This window comes from Dysidea avara, chromosome 4 (genome assembly GCF_963678975.1).
Source record: "Dysidea avara chromosome 4, odDysAvar1.4, whole genome shotgun sequence".
NCBI lineage: Eukaryota > Metazoa > Porifera > Demospongiae > Dictyoceratida > Dysideidae > Dysidea > Dysidea avara.
In genome coordinates, this window is record NC_089275.1 from 46441020 (window position 1) to 46462422 (window position 21403).

The 21403-nt window shown below is 38.9% G+C and overlaps 2 protein-coding genes across 3 annotated transcripts in view; both read left to right on the forward strand.

Moving 5' to 3' along the window:
* The first annotated feature begins 8276 nt into the window (after positions 1–8276).
* On the forward strand, positions 8277–14362 carry LOC136252461 (uncharacterized). Of its 2 annotated transcripts, XM_066044892.1 has the most exons (4): positions 8277–8509; positions 8564–9374; positions 11733–11779; positions 13460–14356. In XM_066044892.1, exons 2-4 carry the CDS (start codon positions 8695–8697, stop codon positions 13909–13911), a joined length of 1179 nt encoding a protein of 392 aa, XP_065900964.1. In that variant the 5' UTR covers positions 8277–8509; positions 8564–8694; the 3' UTR covers positions 13912–14356. The 2 variants fall into 2 exon arrangements, with proteins under 2 accessions (XP_065900964.1, XP_065900963.1); XM_066044891.1 differs by having other exon boundaries at positions 8277–9374; positions 13460–14362.
* A 2268-nt stretch (positions 14363–16630) lies between these two features.
* LOC136252460 (uncharacterized) overlaps positions 16631–21403 on the forward strand; it is a 49640-nt gene continuing 44867 nt past the window's right edge. Inside the window, exon 1 of the mRNA XM_066044890.1 lies at positions 16631–17770. Coding sequence (XP_065900962.1) covers positions 16848–17770 — 923 coding nt within the window. The 5' untranslated portion in view covers positions 16631–16847. The remainder of the gene's footprint in view (positions 17771–21403) is intronic.

The window sequence follows — 21403 nt, forward strand, 5'->3', positions numbered from 1 at the left end:
TGTATTAGGATGAAACACCCTTACGTCAAAAAAGGCACTTTGCCGCTGCCCCCAGAATCCCCTAGCATGTATGTCTGCCCTAGCCTCATCCTGACGGTTGGCAGTCTTAGTTGCAATGATCTCCCCAGTAAGTGGCTGTAAAGGTGGCTCAAGGGCCACACCATGACATGTCTTGGAAAGCCACTCTGCAGTGATGTTTCGCAAAGCATTGTGGCGAACAAATGTGAGGCCTCCATGTCTGCAAATCATAGCATGATCCGCAGAAAATGGGACCCCACAAACACAGTGACTGGGTATGTTCAGGAGCTTCCAGCCATATCTAAGATGCAAGGCATCCCAAAATTCTTGCTTCATCAGATGGAATCCCTGCTCTGCTAAAGGCAATGCTGTCAGCCAGGCAGAAGCACCCGGTTCACTGTTCAGGTCTAAAACTCTTTGGGATTGTGACGAAAGATTAGATTTGATCGTAGAAGCCCTCCCCCTGAAAGTAGAGCGACGATCCTGATGAATCTGAGCCTTGATAGAACTAACGTCGGGTAGAGGGGCTAGTAGATTCTGAGCAACAATCAAAGATCTCAGAGAGTGTGTGATTTTGATAGATGCAGTAAACTGAGAATCAGCAATGTCTACAGGATTGACAATACCCAAGCCACCTAGGCGGCAGGGTAGAGAGAGCACATCACGCTCTAAGGCAGAACAAGCACCATGGCCAGTGAGGGCAGGGATCAGCTTCAAACGGATGGCATCCTCTAGAGGCTGAAACAGGGGCCCGACATTGGGGATGGCATCCTCTAGTGAATATGTTTTACTGCATGATACACAACTATTTGTGGTCCACCAGACAGTCCTTATAAAGGCTCCCTAAAAATCTTGTTTTGAACAGACTATCCATGGAGGCCTCCTATGTGTGGTGATCTTCCCAACATCAATGTATTATCCTAACCTATATTGATGGTATTATTAGTGTAGAGATACAGTGGGGAGCCCACGTGCACAAATGACCTACTCTTGTCACTTCAGTCACTATTGTGCCTGATGAGCCATTAACACCCGAGGCTGCTAAACTGTACAAAACTGACCAAGCAAGATATGATGAGCTCGAGACTGTAAGAGAGTGCATGGACTCACAAATATCCTAAGCTTTAACTATATAATAATATTATAGTAAAAATTAATTTGATTGCATATAAATTTCTCTTTCAAAAGCCACTGAACAAAATGTAGCTGATTGATACCCCAGAGATTTATGGCTGCTAAACACATAAACCAGTAGAAAAAATTGAGTAGAAAATATGGTGTCCATTTTGCTAAAGTATAACAATGCATGCATCAAAAACCACATGTGTACTGCATGCTGTACACATGTGTACTGCATGCTGTACACATGTGTACTGCATGCTGTACAAGGCCACTGCTGTAAAATAAGCTTTAAAAAGTCATTGCACTATGGCATTGTTATTACTACATGTTTTTACCATAACAGTTCTCAAGCCTTTAAAATCTTATCCATGGGGGAGGGGAGGGTGCGACACCCCCAGACGCCCTGAAATACTACTTTATATTACAGCCATACACAAGTAACAAAACAGTCGTCATGCTGTGCTCTGCTATATGCTCACTTCCATTGTACTTCTAACAACTGATCTGATCATTATACTGATATAGTCTGATGCAAATACAAATAATTAATGTTGTTCACTAACCATATTGACTGTGTCGACCTACAGCTGTATGCCACTCTGCTTCTGATCCTATAGCTGCTTGTTTGTCAGTCCTCCCTCAGTCTCAGCTGTTCTTTCCAACATTTTAATTCATTTAAATAATCATTAATAAACCATATTGCAATATAATACATATTATTTTATAGTGCTTTTTCTATAAACATGTCCCACACCCTCTTGTGCATGAAAGCTATGTACATACCACTTAACTATGCCATGTGTAAGAATTTATAACTAGGTTCAATTGCACATAAGGCAAAATTTGACTAGCTAGCACCTTCAGTAGATATCTAATGCACTACCATGGGGTCTACTAATTTTATGTTTCAGCAGTCCTGAAAGTGTATAATAATGTTTTTGAGGGTACTTTTAATAGTCACATTTTTAGAGACCTTCACAGTAAATTCAAATGGATCAATTCAACCTCCATGGGTAAATTTAACCTACAAAATTTTTTGTTAAAATGACCATCTAAAAGTAGTTATAACTAGGGTAGGCTTTTGGACTAAATTGGTCAAAATAACTAGGGTAGGTCAATATAACTGTTCACTTAGGATGTTGAAATAACATATTTGGGTAATTTCAGTGTGTATGGTCAAGTCTACTATGGCACAGATTAGATGACCAGCTACATGGTTAAATTTACAGTACACTAGCCGTTATAACATTTGACAATGTGTTACATCCCACAATCAAAAGTGAACATGGAGAACATAGGTTTTATCTAATCCAAAACAGCCAAGCTGTAAAAAAACAGTGCGGCCCTCAAAAAAGCTATGATGAAAAAAGATGTGAAATCCAAGGTGGCGGCCAAGAAATGGCTGTGATGGTAGGTTAATGGTAAAAATTTTAATAACAACAATTCAAGTGAATTTTTGTGCCACTTGGTCTTGGCAAAAAAATTCACCTAAATTGCCGTTATTAAAATTTTTACCATTAACCTACCATCACAGCCATTTCTTGGCCGCCACCTTGGATTTCACATCTTTTTTCATCATAGCCTTTTTGAGGGCCGCACTGTTTTTTTACAGCTTGGCTGTTTTGGATTAGATTTCATTTCTTTTTGTATTTGTATACCCCAAAGCCGGCCTATGGCCAGCTTTGGGACTTTTTTAACCTGTCTTTTTTTCTTTACTACAGGAAGAAGAAAAGGTGAAGCAGATGTACTTTAAATATTTCTGATTTTATCAGTAAATGTACAAATTATATATATAATACATATATTTATCATAGAACTCTCCATGGTGGTTTCTTTGTAACTGAACACTCTACAAGGTGACTTCTTCTTGCTGCTCTCTCTACAGGGTGAATGTTTGTAGCTGAATAATCTACAAGGTAACTTCTTCTAGCTGATCTATCTACAGGGTGATTTATTTGTAGCTGAACTATCTACAAGGTAACTTCTTTTAGCTGATCTCTCTACAGGGTGATTTGTTTGTAGCTGAATTCTGTGCAGGTGATTTGTTTGCAGCTGAGCTCTTTACAGAATGGTTTCTTTGTATCTGAACTCTCTACAAGGTAACTTCTTCTAACTGATCTTTCTAAAGGGCAATTTGTTTGTGGCTGAATTTTCTACAGGGTGATTTCTTTGCAGCTGAACTCTCTACATGGTGGTTTCTTTGTAACTGAACTCTCTACACGGTAATTTCTTCTAGCTGATCTCTCTACAGAGAGATTTGTTTCTAGCTGAACTCTCTACAGGTGATTTGTTTGCAGCTGAACTCTCTACATGATGGTTTCTTTATAGCTGAACTCTCCACAAGGTAACTTCTTCTAGCTGATCTTTCTACAGGGTGATTTGTTTGTAGCTGAACTCTCTACAAGGAAACTTATTCTAGCTGATCTCTCTACAGGGAGATTTGTTTGTAGCTGAACTCTCTACAGGTGATTTGTTTGCAGCTGAACTCTCTACATGATGGTTTCTTTGTAACTGAACTCTCTACAAGGTAATTTCTTCTAGCTGATCTCTCTACAGGGAGATTTGTTTGTAGCTGAACTCTCTACAGGTGATTTTTTTGCAGCTGAACTCTCTACATGATGGTTTCTTTGTAGCTGAACTCTCTACAAGGTAACTTCTTCTAGCTGATCTTTCTACAGGGAGATCTGTTTGTAGCTGAACTCTCTACATGATCGTTTCTTTGTAACTGAACTCTCTACAAGGTAATTTCTTTTAGCTGATCTCTCTACAGGGAGATTTGCTTGTAGCTGAACTCTCTACAGGTGATTTGCTTGCAGCTGAACTCTCTATATGATGGTTTCTTGGTAGCTGAACTCTCCACAAGGTAACTTCTTCTAGCTGATCTTTCTACAGGGTGATTTGTTTGTAGCTGAACTCTCTACAGGTGATTTGTTTGCAGCTGAACTCTCTACATGATGGTTTCTTTGTAGCTTAACTCTCTACAAGGTAACTGATGTCTCTACAAGGTCACTAGTTTGTAACTGAACTCTCTACGTGGTGATTTCTTTGTAACTGAACTCTCTACAAGGTGACTTCTTCTAGCTGATCTTTCTAGAGGGTGATTTGTTTGTAGCTAAACTCTCTACATGGTGGTTTCTTTGTAGCTGAACTCTCTACAAGGTAACTTCTTCTAGCTGATCTTTTTACAGGGCATGTTTGTTTATAGCTGAGTTCTCTACAGGGTGATTTGTTTACAGCTGAACTCTCTACATGATGGTTTCTTTGTAGCTGAACTCTCTACAAGGTAACTGATGTCTCTACAAGGTCACTAGTTTGTAGTTGAACTCTCTACGTGGTGGTTTCTTTGTAACTGAACTCTCTACAAGGTGACTTCTTCTAGCTGATCTTTCTACAGGTGATATGTTTGCAGCTGAACTCTCTACATGATGGTTTCTTTGTAGCTGAACTCTCTACAAGGTAACTTCTTCTAGCTGATCTTTCTACAGGATGATTTGTTTGTAGCTGAACTCTCTACAAGGAAACTTCTTCTAGCTGATCTCTCTACAGGGAGATTTGTTTGCAGCTGAATTCTCTACATGATGGTTTCTTTGTAGCTGAACTCTCTACAAGGTAACTTCTTCTAGCTGATCTTTCTACAGGATGATTTGTTTGTAGCTGAACTCTCTACAAGGAAACTTCTTCTAGCTGATCTCTCTACAGAGAGATTTGTTTGCAGCTGAACTCTCTACATGATGGTTTCTTTGTAACTGAACTCTCTACAAGGTGACTCCTTCTAGCTGATCTTTCTACACGGTGATTTGTTTGTAGATGAACTCTCTACAAGATAATTTCTTCTAGCTGATCTCTCTACAGGGAGATTTGTTTGTAAATGAACTCTCTACAGGTGATTTTTTTGCAGCTGATTTCTCTACATGATGGTTTCTTTGTAGCTGAACTATCTACAAGGTAACTTCTTCTATTGATCTCTCTACAGGGCGATTTGTTTGTAGTTGAACTCTCTACATGGTAGTTTCTTTGTAGCTGAACTCTACAAGGTGATTTCTTCTAGCTGAACTATCTCTTTCCATAGTTGCATGAACTCCCTACAAGGTAACTTCTTCTAGCTGATCTCTCTACAGGGTGAATTGTTTGTAGCTGATCACTCTACAGGGTGAATTGTTTGTAGCTGATCTCTATACAGGTTACCTGTTTCTAGCTGATCTCTTGAATTCTCTTCAGGGTGACTGCTCTATTAGGATGACTGCTCTATTAGAGTATCTCGATCTCGCACTTGCTGCACCAAGTTGGATTTCGTGTTATAACTCCGTGGCTTTAAGTCTGATTCTACTACACCATTGAAGAGCTTTTCTAAGATGATTACTCCATCTATACAGCGATTTTCAAAGCATTACCCCAAGCGGTTTATCTGGTAGGCGTGGCAAGTAATCGTTTTTTATTAGCTAATCTCGATTGCGTAATTGTTACACACTGTTGGTTTTTTCGTTGTATCTTCCTGGTTTTTAGCTCGATTTCTTTCAAACCACAAAAGGTTTGAGGTTCAATAGTTAACCTATTTACCCACCGATTTTCAGCTTCTTCCCATACGCGGTTTACCCTGTAGGCGTGACAACATATTGGTGTTATTTTTCGTGAATAATCGATCATAACTCTTTTCCTGTTTATCGTATCCTAGCCAAAGTTGGTACAGAGATGCGCCTTTATACTCCGCTTCAGTGTGCCAAATTACAAGGCAATCGGATATGGCGTTCGCGTTTTATAGCAGTTTTTGTAAGTGTGCGAAAAGAGGAAGAAAAAAAAAAACCAATTTTTGAAGTTGCATATCTCGGGAACGCTTGAAGCGATTTCGCGCAAATTTGGAATATGGAGTGCTGAAGGTGGAGGGAGTGTCCGCAGCAAAAATCGTCTTGTTTCATCAAGGAAGCACAGAGCTACGGAGGTGCGAAAATTGCGTTTTCTTCCTTCCTGTCAATATACTCACGGGTGTTGCGCGCCGGCTTCTTGGGCCGCACGACACACTACCGTGTGTCTTGATATACAATTTGAAACTTCTATAAGATCAGGTATGTTAAAGTATTAAGATGCAGTACGTAACAACTATTGCGAATATGTGATTACTGTATGTTATTACTAATGATGACTGACTTGTTAATTAATGTAAACAAACAAATAAACAAATATTTTGTGACGTGAGTTAATTTTACCACAGATGGTTAAAATAACCATGATGGTAAGGTTATTTCAAACACTTGGCTAGAGGTTGAAGAGACTTTAGGGCATCTGGGTAATATAACTATATCTTACAAAGTTAAAATAACCAAGTACATCCTTGGGTCATTACTACCAAAAAATCGGTCATTTGAATTGCAGGTAAAACAACCCAAAAATTTGGGTCATTTGTACCCATTTGAATTTACAGTGTTGCACGGTTTCTGTCCTAGTCAGAAGGATTTATAATTGTAGCTTTGACAGGAGAAGGATTGCTGGCTGTATAGTTATGGTCAGCTGGTTATGTGCAGTGGTGCAGTTTAGCTACTTGTGCAGAAACTTGCTCAGCTCTCTACTTTTCTCTTTATTTCTTGTCATTCATGTCATATGATGTACAGTAGATTGAGTAATGGTACCCTTAGGTTATCTTGTGCCCATTGTTCAGTTCAGGAAAGCTGCAAGGTTTGATATTAGAGATTCGATGGTGTGTGTGTGTGTGTGCTAAAGATTATAATATAGGTAATCACACACATTTGAGTGCAATTTTGGCTGTTACAAGTACAATTATTCACTAATTGCATGAAAATGTGTGTGATTGCCTACTAATCACATAGTGATCACCTTCCATGCTAGCAACTGTTACTAAGCAACAGAAATTTGAAAATAATCATGGCAAAAGGGTAATTATGTTTAGCAACCTTTGCTATGGTACAAATGAATTTGCCTTGGTAACAGTTACCTAGCAACTATTGCTAAGCAAATATTATGTTGTTACACTATCAGCATTTATCACTATGGCAATACCATTTGTCGTTTGGTTCCAATAGCACCATACTGTCAGATTAACAGTGCAATTTTAGAAACTACCAGTGTGATTTGGGATATAGTTGCACTCCTACTGTTTGGACTAAATGTATGGCAAACCAAATCACTATGTGATTAGGGTAAGAAGAGTGAATTTCTAGGACATATAAAATATTATATAGATCATGTATACACTTGGTGTAGACAGGGTCGCCCAGAGAAATTAAGGGGCCCAAGGCAAAGAGTTGAAGTGGGGCCCCAGGGGCAAGGAGGTTTCCATTCTGAATCACAACTTCACTCAAGCTGTAAGTTGAAGACCAAAAAATAATAATAATAAAAGGTCATTACATGCTGACAATGACAATAGCTACCCCTCACCAACCATATCTCCTTATTTATAAGCTTGCTACACTGCTCCTCTGAAGAAATACTGCAACTGCTCTATTAGAGTAGAGTATCAGATCTGACTGCTCTATTAGAGTATATTAATCTTTTAAACAGGTATTCAAGAGGCCCTCCTGGGGCCCCTTTCAGGCTGGGATCCGGGCCAAAATGCCCCAGTTTCCCCCCACCCCCCTGTGGGCGGCCCTGGGTGTACATGAATGCCATTTTTTTCTGCAGTGAGAGAAATTATTCATCAGGATAGGATAAAATCCTTGCTTCAGTCTAGAAGCCTATTCCAAGTCTTTCAGGAGCTTCTATACCAAACCTAGACTGAAAGTGCATGTTTTCAAATACAGTGTGGGGCAAACTCATTGTCAAATGTGCCTGTGATTTTATGTGACCACTCTTGATTGTGTCATCTTAAATAGATAATTTAGTAGAGATAGTTAGATAGTAGAGTGGATATCAATAAACACTGGCATGCACTGACTTGTCATAAACTTTATTTCTTCGGAGCACTTCACCTAGCCTGGCTACCGCTCTTTTTCATTTGCTTGCTTTGTCTGGTTTTTTTCTTTTTTCATTTTCAGCTCAGTTTATAGTTTCTCATGATACTTGAGCTCGTTTGTGGTCGCAATCGCATGTTTATCAATCACTTCTTGTGATTTTCATTGATAATTTAAAACATAATATGATGTAGGGTTCTAATAAGTATTAGTATCAATCACGTGATGACTCAACGCCGCATTAGAGGGGCGTGACGCATAGGAGGGGAACCATGCTATTGCGTTTCTCGCGATTGTATACCTAGCAGCCTAGTCTTGCTTTCACTGAGGCAGAGCAGGCGCTTAAAACTAATCGATAAGCCCCTGCACTGAAATACAGAGCGGTTTGTGCCAGACTCGAGGGGTGCTCAAAGCGATGCAAGGGTTACGAAATGAGAAGTTACATGCTTCACCACTCGATTCAGAAAGCTGTGAGAGAGTTGGACCCTATTGTGATGATATTTTCATTATCAATGTTCGATTAGGAAAAGAAATCGGAAGAGGAATACACGCCAGAATTGTGGCAGCGAAGTGGAACCTTTTAACAGTTGCTGTGAAAGAAATCAGACCCTCTGTTGTTAATGATATCAAGCTTCGGATTTGCAAAGAAACTTTCATGCAAGAATGTGTGCGAAGTGGTCGGCTGTCTCATCCAAACATAGTTAAATTTATTGGGTTACATTACCCTGTTGGTGCCAGCATTCCTAGATTGGTACTAGAATGGCTTCATTGTAGTCTTACTTGTCGACTGGAAGGGAACGATCACTGCCACCAGCCTATTAACTTCATTGAAAAGTTGTCAATTTTTGTGCACATTGCAAGAGGTCTTGAATATCTTCATTCACAATGTCCTCCAATTGTTCATTGTGATTTGACCAGTGATAATATATTATTGTCTGAAAAGGTAGCCAAGATTGGTAGTTTGGGGCTGGTGAGAATTGTTGATCCAGAAAGTCGATCTCAAATTATCAGGGCTCCAGGTACCAGGGACTTCATGCCACCCGAAGTGTTATCAGACCAGCCACAATATGAAACTGAAGTGGATGTGTTCTCATTTGGTTGTGTGATGCTCCACACATTATCCAATCGGTGGCCTACTCCATCAGAATCTGTAGGAACTGATCCACAAATGAGGGAGCAATCTGAAGTTGAAAGGCGTCAACAATACCTCGATATGTTGGCATATGATGGCTCAGTCGAGAATGATCAATTAGAGATGTTGTTATATGTGATCCAGGATTGCCTTAGTGATCTTCCAGTAGACAGACCAAAAATTTTTGGTATTTTGGAGTATCTGTAAGTGAAAATATAGACCGTTATAACTGAACCACAGTATACCTATATAGGATTTGTTTCCCATGGGTTTCTAGCTACAGTATATATTATGTGTGTAGATTTCTCTAGTATGTATGTACGTCTATTTCTTTGACTAGGGTATTATAGTTACAACACGCTTACGAAGGATATAACTAAAATATATGCACGACCTCCCAAGAGTGCATTTATTTAGCCATATTGAGTAATTGTGTTATTGTTATAACTATGATATTTTACACCCCAGTAGATGAAACATAGATAGCAATTTATAGTGAAACAGCACCTCAAAATCAGTAGAAATCCTTGATGGATCAGACATTTAGACTCTTTAGTGGTGCCACACCCATCTACTCCTGATTAGTGAGTTATCCACGAAGGAGACAGGAGTTCACTTAAAATCCTTTTTCTATCTCAAGTGAATAATACTTGGCTGATTTAGGTGCTTGTTATGAGAAACTTGTTTACTGTTTAGATAAGGATTTCGCGGAATGTGTGAAGTTGCACCATATATGGTAATTGTAACCACAAAGTGTGGTATATCAGTTATATACCACAGTTTGCCATGGTATATCAGTTATATACCACAGTTTGCCATGGTATATCAGTTATATACCACAGCGTGGCGCTTTTGATCTCAACAAGTATATACATACCACACCTGTGGTTGAGATCAGAAGCACACACTTTGTGGCTATGCTTACCATACATGGTGTAACATCACACAGTCTGCTAAATCCTTCCCTAAACAGTAAATAAGTCTCCAATAACAAGTGCCTAAATCAACCAACAATAATTACCTGAGCTAGTGAGTGTATAGGTGATGAACTCTTCATGGACAACTCAGTAATCGTGAGTAGATGACATGGCTCCGCTAAAGAGTCTGTTCATCAATGCATGCACGATTTCAATCTCAAACAGGTACTATTTTTTTACTATAAATTTCCATCATTAATCATTTCATCTACTGGGGTATATAGACTATAACAGGAATATGACCAAAATATACGCACTCTCCTTCGGGCGCTGCACATTCTTGGGAAGTTGTGCATATATTTCTGTCATATCTCTCCTAAGCAAGTTATAGCTATAAAATATATTTAAAATGAAGCAGGAATTCAAGTGATAAAAAGTGGTGAAACAAGAGACGAATGATGGTATTACAGCAAAGCTCTGTGGAATCATAGAAATGCTCTATACTTTAATCAATGAATTAATTTAAATATTTTTAAATTATTAAATCTCTATTATTTCAGTATCTCGGTTAATTCAATGCTTATATAGCTATAGCAGGGGATAGCTAGTATGTCTACATCAGCGTTGAAACCGGGTCGGGTCATCCGGGTCACATTTTCTCCGGGTCATCTGGGTCTGACCCGGTTTACATGTGAGAAACGAAATTGTTTATTTGACAACATGGAAACTTATAAATGCTAGTCGCATAGCTCTTTCATGAGCCACGCCCACTTATTGCAGTACAAACATATGCTCAGCCACGCCCATTTATTAGTAAGTGCAGTTTGTAGCCTAAAACTGTGCCCGTTGGCTGTCTGCAAGCTTACGTGAGCCACCCCCACTAATCGATTATTGTAAGGGCGCTTATAATCTCTAATCGATAAGCCCATAGATAATAGACATCCCAATAAGCCCCAGCGGATAGGGTCTGCGATGTACCAGACTAGTCTATAGTCTAGTCTTGCAGCAGGATAAATACTTTTGCGAGCCACACCCACTTCAATATATTGGGAAATTGTAATACTAGGTATGCACAAAGCCACACTCAATTGCTGTCTGTAAACTCACAGTAGCTACACGTGGAACCAAAACCCACTGACTGATTTTAAATTATAAACTCACCTGCTTAGTTATCATATAACTACTCGTTTACTCAATACTAATTGAATGCTCAAAACGTAGCTTCGCTCGCTCGAGACTACCTGAAATATAGCTCTTATCGCATGCCTCGGCTTTAATTAATCCGGGTCAAATCTGGGTCTGACCCGGAATTCTGTCCGGATCAGTGGGTCATCCGGGTCAGCAGTAGTGACCCGGTTTCAATGTTGATCTACATAGGTGCCTGGTTTTAGAAGTACGTTGCTCAACATCAACTTTAGTTACTGACTTGGCTAGGCGTAGTCAGACCAAATAAGTTGCATTCTCAGTCATGAGAGTCATCTCACCCTCTAGCATGGCTAATTTATGGATGGGAACTAATTATTTAATTTTGTATAGCCTAATTTTAATATTGGTGGTAAATACAAAATAGATGCACACACTGCTTTGTGATGAGACCAAAAAAATATGAATTTGTCATAGGTTTGTTTTTTTGTTTATTTACAGAAAGATTAATGGGACTAGTAAGCCAGTGCCACCAAAGAATAACTCAGGTAATATACATTGTTGACAAAAACGATTTACTGTGAGTTATCTGAGTGTATTTCAATGGTTGCTTATATTTCTTAAAGGGTAGTGACCTTTTCACTGTAAAGAACCTAGTGACAGGTGTTCAATTTAACAACTAAATTTTTTACCTTGAACAAAACTTTAAACATGTATGGGTTTACAAAGGTGCTAGGGATGTCCAAGTTACACCATCACCTGTAGAGTATCTGACTTGCATTCCCTGACTGAGGTTCTACAATGGAGTTGCTGTAAGTGGCAACTGTTGGGTGGTCAATGATCCAACAGCATACCATTTCATATATGTAAAAAAAAGGTTTCACCTACGTTGTAGAGTACTGGATAATGCTTGGGATAAATTTGACATCTTGTTATCCACTTAATTGCGTGTGTCTTGAGGAGAAAGATTTTCATATTATACTCAGCTTTGCAGCATTAACCAAAACCACAACAAAATTTTTCAAAAACAGGTTTATGTTATGGTATTCGGTCTTGTAAAGTTTGATGAGGTACATTAGGACCTTGATTATCTGAACCCTCGATTATCCAAGCAGTAGCAGTGACTGTTCTATTAGAGTATTTTGTCACAGTTGTATGTTCAGTTCAACAGAGCTCTGTATATAAATCAATGGGCTTCATTTATCCGAACAAATTCACTTATCTGAACACTTTTATGATTCAGCTGGCATACAGGTGTTCGGATAATGGAGGTCCTACTGTATCCACATTGCTTTTGTATACTGCCAACTTTTCTGTGCTAAATATATGAGTCAACTCATACTCATGTACACAGCTAAATCTTTATCTCTCCATTAATTGTTTCATGTCCAATGCTAATGTATGGAACTGCTAGGTCTAGCTGTCTCTATGCTTGTGTCATTGTTCATAATTTCTGCTTATCTAGCAGGCTTAGAGTGTTTCATTTACATTTTAAAAATGTATGTTCAGATAGTGTCAGGCTAACCTGGATAAGCATGTATACATAGGCATGTATATATGTGGATAAAGTACAGGAGTGTAATAGTGAATGTGCAGTACTAGCAGGGCATGCCTTGGACTGTAGTGATGCAGTGAAAAGAACTGGAACAAAAAGGACAAAAGCAAGTGTGTATTGTAACATATTTAAAGGCACACCTCGGGACAAAGTGACGTGAGCAGTGAAGAAATTACACATATGCATTGGAATTGCATTTTCTTTCTTCCTGTCAATATTCATGCTGGCTTTCTTGGCTGCATGCGTGTCTTGATCAAGTGTATTACCAGAAGCTTATATAAAGTAAGCTGGCTTCTTAAACAGCATTGGAAATACTGGCCATTTCTTGTAAGTAATGCTCATGTCAGGAGTAATAATTATACTTATCTTAATCAGATTGGCTGTAAAAAGGTGGTATCGTAAAGTGTCGATTCGCAATAGGGCAATGTGGCTTTTGATCATGCAGTCAAATGTTCTATTGGAGTAGCTATGGTATATGACTGCTCTAATAGAGTAGCTTGATCTTCACACACAATATTCTTCCTTATCATATTGAGAGTGTTCTTTAAGTCTGCAAGTACCACTTCATCCACTTGACCTATATTCAGTAGTCCCTTGTGCACTAATCACTGTTAATATAAATTTCTAATTTTACTTTATTATTATTAAGACATGTACTTTCTGTTTTCTCCAGCTAAATCAAAAAGGATATTGAAAGAGTTGCAAGAAATGGAAGAAAATGAGTCCCCCTTTGTTACAGCAGGTCCTGTTGCTTCCGATATTTATCACTGGCAAGCCATCATTATTGGACCACCTGGCAGTCCCTACGAAGATGGAGCTTTCATTCTCAGGATTAATTTCCCCACAGATTATCCCTTTAGACGACCAAGAATTGTGTTCAGCACAGAAATTTACCATCCAAACATTGATTTAAGTGGTATTATTAAATCTGAGATACTGGAGCTTTCATATTGGAATCCCTCTATGACCATTACCACAGTGTTGTTTCGCATCAGTGACCTATTAAATTGTCCTAGTCTTGACCCTGTGTATGTGGTGCGATCAGACGTGGCTGCTATGTATCAAGAAAATCACCCACAATACATCCAGTTAGCCAGAGAATGGACTCAAAAGTATGCCACATAAGTCAGTGCTGTGTGGCATATATTAAAGTTACAGTGCTACACACTTTACACTACATAACTTGACTGCGTGTGTGCTTGTTATACAGTCAACACAACATGCAATTCCTTGCTGTATCATAGTTAATGTATTGTATGTACTTGAGAGTCTGTTACATTACAAAACTAAGAAATACTGAAACAAGTGACATAATGGATGTGGGAGAATCTTTACTGAAAAATCGTACATGTCCAACATCAAGTTCATATGTACCCTGATGATTGCTAGTAGCTAGTCAGTTTGAACTTACCCACAATCTGCATGCTCTGAATGAAACATTAGGAATTTGTGGATGCACGTGGTCGTGGCAATAAACTACCTTTTCCCGGCCATACCAATCTGATCTATACCCAACAGTTATTATTGTACCAACTCATAGTCACTAACAAGCACTAACTCACCATGATGATATGTTGAATATATGTGCATCATCATAATGATAATTTTGCAATAATTATGAACATGTACCATGCCGTACAAGGTAGGTTTCATACATTAGTGAAACTTAAATCACAATGTTAAAAACAACCATTTTAAAAGTAACAACAACCATAATAATTGAGCGTGGGTGAGATAATGAATGTGACATTTGTTCATTCCCTACATATCATCACTATTGCATCCATAATTCATGTGTTACTTGTCTTAGTCATAGTTATGATTGCATAGTAGCATGTTAAAAGTTTCACTACCTTAATATTATCTCAACTTACATGTCAAGTCCATTTTCAGGGCAGTTAGATGGCATAGCCCAGAATTCGAAGCACCTAAATTTGCATTTAATTGAAGTGTAGTGTATCACCTGATTCACCTTACAGACCAGAATACAGAAGCCGCAAGTATAGCTATGTACTCTAGCTATTTAAAATAGCCACATGCATTGTAATATTCTTTGTCAATAACTATACGTATGGTGTCTAGTAACTGTTGTCATTCACTCCATCAAGTATGTGGACTCCTTTATCCACAAAATTGCCTTCTAAAGGTATAAGGTTTAGTAGCAGTATACCTTTAATGATCAACAAAATTAAGAATATTATAATATGTATTGATGTGTACTATCGAACTTATCGTAGCAACTAGGTGTAACAAACTACAATGTTATATGTTACAATTATATAATAGTGTTTGACCTCATGGTTTATACAACAATCTTAGATGATAAACTGTGAACCAGGCCTACTGTTGACTCTTGTACAAGCTAACTGTGCCGGTTGCTTTGTTAAACACAAGCAAATTGTATAACATTAGAAGTGCTACCCTAGTAATGACCTCTGAGAAAGTCTGTAAATATGTACAGGAAGTCCAGCTAGTGGTCCTATGCCATATAGCTATACATGTGCCAATGAAGCCTGAGCAGCTAACCAATGGACTAAAATAACAGCATTAACTTCTTGCCAACTGAAAGGTTCTTTTTTGATCACAAGATTGGATCTGGAAGCTATTGAAAGAAGTTAGACTATAGAAATTAATCCTAAACTAATTATTGACAATAAATTATTAACATTCACACCTATCATCATCCATTAAAATAGTTGAATGCAATCTGTTAAAATGACAATGATATACAACGAATTAATCATGGTGATGTAAACTCCTTTACAACTTTTCTAATAGTCTATAGCCATGACAACCAGTCCTCAGCAGTTGGTGCTGTCATGACAACTCGTTCCCCGTAGTCAAGGAGAACCTGTTATGCTTGATGTGTTGCTTGACTGATGTGGTGGCATCACTTTTGTCATCCATTTCAGCTACAGTACAATCCTTTAATGAGATACTTCCTGACAACTTACTCTCCTGTAACGGAGGACATCTTCCCAATACCCATTGTGAGATTGAATCCTGAGGCATTTTTGTCCAGCAGGCAGTAGTATTATTGGTGCTTCACAACAGACTTGTAGTAGAGAAATGGTAATTTTCAGGAGGTGATGGCTTTTAGGCCTCTCTATATACAGAAATTCTGTTGACTTATTATATGGATGTTTTAAGCTATCCTAGGCTACATAATGTTCAACATTCTTGGTCAATTAGAAAACTTTATTTTACACAGCCCCCATGAATACTAAATTATGAAGATTCATGATCAGATAACTGAAGTTATTTTACCTAGTCAGCACTTTACGTGTATACACAGAGACAGTATGTAGCTTTACATGATGGACACACCTTTCACCCTTTACAGTAGTAGCTACAAATATGGTGAATTTTCTCTGAGTACTGATAAACTTGCAAGCCTTCCAGTCCTGCTTAGCATGTTCTAATCTCTACAAAACAAACACAGTAGTGGGATTACTAACAGGGAAACTCTCCTTGCAATCGACCTCATAAGCCGAGTACCCGCTTCTCACCCCAGGCCCTAAGGTAGTCTGGCGCCGCCCGCCATTCGCAAAACTTTTGCGAAGGGGCGGGCGACACCAGACTAGTCCTGGCGCTAAAGTCTTCCTGCCCTGGGTATATACCCATGGAACAGCACAAAAGTATTTATCCATATATACTCGATCCATAGCTACGTCCCCACACTGCCACTCACTTCCTGGCGCGATTACAAAACATCGCATCGATGTGTATGAAGTGACGGGTTTTACCATAGCATAATAACATTCATTATAACAATCCAGATAAATGAAGTAATGAGACGTGACTGTATACCATTGTGGGTCATCCGCGATGTTTGATTTTGCGAGAATTTTTGTCGCATTTGGCGTTCCATAACAGACTACCTGTATATAGTAATTTCTAATAACTCGTACTTATTTGATAACGAAAATGCTCGCCGGTAAAGTGTTACTCATGACTGATTGATATTCGTCGAACGGCGCTCAAATATTAAGTCAAAGCCGTCAAAGTATTTCACTTTCAGCTGCTATATAGGGACTGAGCTATCCACGCAGTACCGCTAAATGTCACGATCGAGGTCACGATTGACTGGAGGTCCTGGTCATGCCTCTCATGGGATACCACACTCCCTACAACAATTTGTCATCAATGATATTCAGCTTGGAAGAGAAATTGGGAGAGGATCACACAGTACAATTGTAGAAGCACAATGGAGAGAGTCAACAGTTGCTGTTTTGGAAATTCACTCTGTTCTAGATGGTCTCAGTATATCCGAGCTTCAAGCATACAAGCAAAAGTACTTTCAGAACTGTGAACAAAATATCCGACTGTCTCACATTAACATTGCTCATGTTTTTGGCATATACTACTCTCCTGGTGCCATGTTACCAAGACTAGTAACAGAACGATTTCCTATTCTAACCGGTTGGTTGCAGGAACGCAGCCCTTTATTTCTAACCTCACAAACCAAGTTATCAATCATTGTTCAAGTTGCACGGGGTATAAAATACTTGCATTCACTCTCTCCTCCTGCCGTTCATTGTGATCTGTCAAGCGACAATATATTGTTAGGGGCAGACATGGTACCAAAGATAAATTGCTTAAATGCTAATAAATTTCTAGATGGAAGGATACTAGTCAGGGTGCCAGGAACCAGAGATTTCATGCCACCCGAAGTGTTATCAGATGAGCCTGTAGAATATGGAGCTGAAGTGGATGTGTTCTCATTTGGTTGTGTGATGCTCCACACATTATCCCATCAGTGGCCCACTCCTTCACAACCTGTAGTGACTGATCCTGTGACTCGTCAAATGAAGGCACAATCTGAAGTTGAGAGGCGTCAACGATATTTTGATGTTATGGAAAGCGACAAGTCATTTCAAAAGATACAGCTGGGTGTATTGATTTCTCTAATCAAAACTTGCCTCAGTAATCTTCCAAAGGATAGACCAACAATTGTGAGCTTGTGCAGCTACTTGGATCACCTGTATGTTTTAAACAAGGTTTATATGACATAACTAAATTTATAACTATTTTGTGCAGTATTATACCATAAAAGTGCATGCTAGGAATTGCCATCATAGCTATATACATAAATTACTAACTTCTCTCCAGCCAAATACGGTAATATCAAAGAGGTGAACATGTGTTCACTCCCAATGGTGGAACAAGTCATGTTTTTATGTTGTAAACATGTTTGCATGCCTGAATCATCCATACTAAATGTATTGGAAGCCTCATCACTCACTTGTTCTTACTGGTATCAAAGCACTTTATTGATAAACAGTTAGGGTGTTTAAAGGGCTTCACAATACTACTAAATGTTTGGGCAGCTGGCCAATGCAACAAGAGTTATTTACAAGAAATGAGTGCTCAGGTGAACGTGAACAGACCATAGTAGTAGTACAGGTTTGCAAATGCCTTTGGCCCCTTTTCTGTTACACCTTATTCAGTCTGTAAGTTAAGTCACTAGGTCTAAGTCCTTGTAGGGTAGGTAATCCAAAGGCTGCAGCACATGTTGCTGTCAGACCTTCAGTGCTGGTCACTGTAAAGTGCTAATAATAAATACTTTAGGTTTAAGGAAGAAAATCCATCCCTCCTGGAGGAAGACTGAGTGTGGCCCCGACTAGACATTGGGTGACCTGCAGTTCGAATCCTGGGGTTGGAGGGATTTTTTTCCTTACTTTGGTCCCTTTTCTGTTACACCTTATTCAGTCAGTAAGTTAAGTCACTAGGTTTAAGTCCTTGTAGGGTAGGTAATCCTAAGGCTGCAGCACATGTTGCTGTCAGACCTTCAGTGCTGGTCACTGTCATATTTACTGTTGTTTCATTGTGTGTATGCTGTAAAGTGCTAATCTATATATTAATTCTCTTCGCCCACGCACGTGTTTTTCGAGCACTGATCCGTCATTCCTGGTCGGATTTCAATCGGATCGGTACCATTCAATTCTAGAATTTGAGACAAATCTTATGATCCAGGATTGGTGGCGATTCGTTGAACTACGGAAAATAACCTTTAAACCACCGTAACTACCCTAGGAAGACACGAATTCGTCCATAACTTCCTTGAGACCCTTATCGTGTTACCAGCCTTCCTCATCCCAGCCTACAATAGATTTTTCACTCTCCTGTGGCCGACAGAACGAAAAACGTTAAAATCGAGGCCATAAAATTTTCAAACACAAACTCCTCCCAGGTTTTTCCCCCGATTAGCTTCAAACTCGCTAAATCAACTACCCGTCCATAACAATGTGTCATAAGGTGGTTTTCGTGTCTATCGTTACGTGCTAACCTTGGTTGGGAGATACTTATCACTGTCAATGGCCATTATAAGTTTATGATACGCGTATACGGCATCCCGGTATACACACGTTGCCAATAGAAATCAGATGACGTCATGGTTAAAATTTAATATCTAAAAGCTTACAGTGAGATAGGATCAATCACTTTTTCATGATTTAACCAATCACATCAGCGAATTTGATCATGTGATCTGGTGTGTACGCTATCATCCGGCAACTTAAAAAAAAAATTTTTTTTTTATCACACCCACCAGTATAAAAGGAGAGTTTTGTAGTTGGTGTGGCAAGTCTACGAGCTATGATCGGGCTATTTGACAGTCTACAGAGGGAAGACTCGCCGGGAATACACACACTCTGCACCCTGCTGTGCTGTCCACTACAAGGATAGAGAAGTGTCAACTACTGCGACACGAATATAAGCAGGTCAGGGACTACAGACAGACCTAAAACGTAGGATTACCAACAACACCACTGTAAGGGAGAAGGAAACAGTCGTAGTAGGTGTGGCAATTTAACGAGCTATGATCACTCCAATCAGGCTACCTAACAGGAAGATTCGCCATTATGAGAGAGGAAGAACGTATGATTACGTTCAACTACTCTAATTGAACATACATCTACCTTACCAGGCTACGAATCGTGGACAATATGTGACTGGATTTGCGAAAAGGAGTCTTCCGCACACATCCGATTTATCAACTTTGATGACTCGTAACTTTTGAGTGGAAAAGGCTATTGACTTGAAATTTAGTCAAAAGTGAGCATCAACATAGCTTAGTGGATGAAAAAAAGTTTCAGGTTAATGTGTTTCTTGAGCACTGAGTTATGGTATTCTGAGTTCATATAATTGGATTTGTGTGGAAGACCCCTTTTTGCAAATCCGGTCACATATCATGAAGTTGCTATTGCAGTCTTCAATGTGCAGGGAGACACAAGACACATTTTCACTCCTTGGTAACTCCACAGGGAGAGCTGAAACTTCTCGAAGCTCTATTACTTTATCTCCCTTGAACTACCCTAATCGCGATATCTACCCTAATTGAACACACACAACCTCTCTACGAACAATCAATTTTCAATCAGTCAATCTCTCTATAGTGACCACTCTTCATATGAAGGATTCATCTTGGTAATGCACCTTGATTCGGAACACAACATAATACAACTCTTCTCTATCCAAATCCACATGGTTGTGTTGACCTTGCTCAGTACAGCTGATAAACTTGAATACCCAGACTCAATACTGTACTGCATACACACTTTGTCATGCAATAAGTATACATAGTACCATGACTAGGATGTAGAAATGTAGCTACAATTCAGTTACTCAAAATTGACTACATAAATATACAAAATGTATGCGACAAAAGCAAGTTGAATTAGAACATAGCTCATTGTGGTGATGCATCAACTATTGGTAAATTGATCCTCATACCACACTCATACACTTTATGTTGGTTCATGCAACATCATCAAAATGAAGTTGAGTACATCCCTGCTGCTCAAAACTCATGCATGTGCATGGTTGTATTGGGACACATCTTGATACACCACCTTCATGAGAACTGTGTTCTGCATGAGTACTGCACAGATGTGCAGAAATTCCCTAACTCCACCAACATTAATATAACTAGATGTTAGTGCCACACATAATTGAGGAAATTATGCGTGCACATCAGTAGCTAGCGTAATCATGTCTTTGTTGGTATGTAATGATGTGATTACCCTTAATCATTAGTAATGTACAAATTCACACAATAGGACATAACAATTGTCTTAGTATCACGCGCATTTTGCGCGGGTACCACTAGTAATAATAATAGTAATAAATAATAATAACAAATATCTTGAAATACGCATATTACCCAATAACTGCATGTGCTTCCTACTCAGACTGCAGCTAACCTAAGCCTATCCCTACCTCTTGACACTATCCTCAATGTAACATTCATGTAATATTGTTTTCACATTCCTTAGATTTAAAAGTTAAAGCTTTGAGATAAATGGCTTGATTTTAACGATTTATTGGATAACTTTATTACACAACGAGGTTCTTCTTAACTTTGCATTTATTTGTCCAATTCATGATTGCAAATTATTGCTGTGTGTATGTTATTTGTCAAAAATGGCTGTGATGGTAGGTTAATGGCAAAAATTTTAATAACAACAATTCAGGTGAATTTGCATTGCCTCCTCCAAGTTTCACTAGGATTCAGCACCAAATTCACCTGAATTGTTGTTATTAAAATTTTTGCCATTAATTACCATCACGGCCATTTCTTGGCCGCCACCTTTGATTTCACATCTTTTTTCACCCT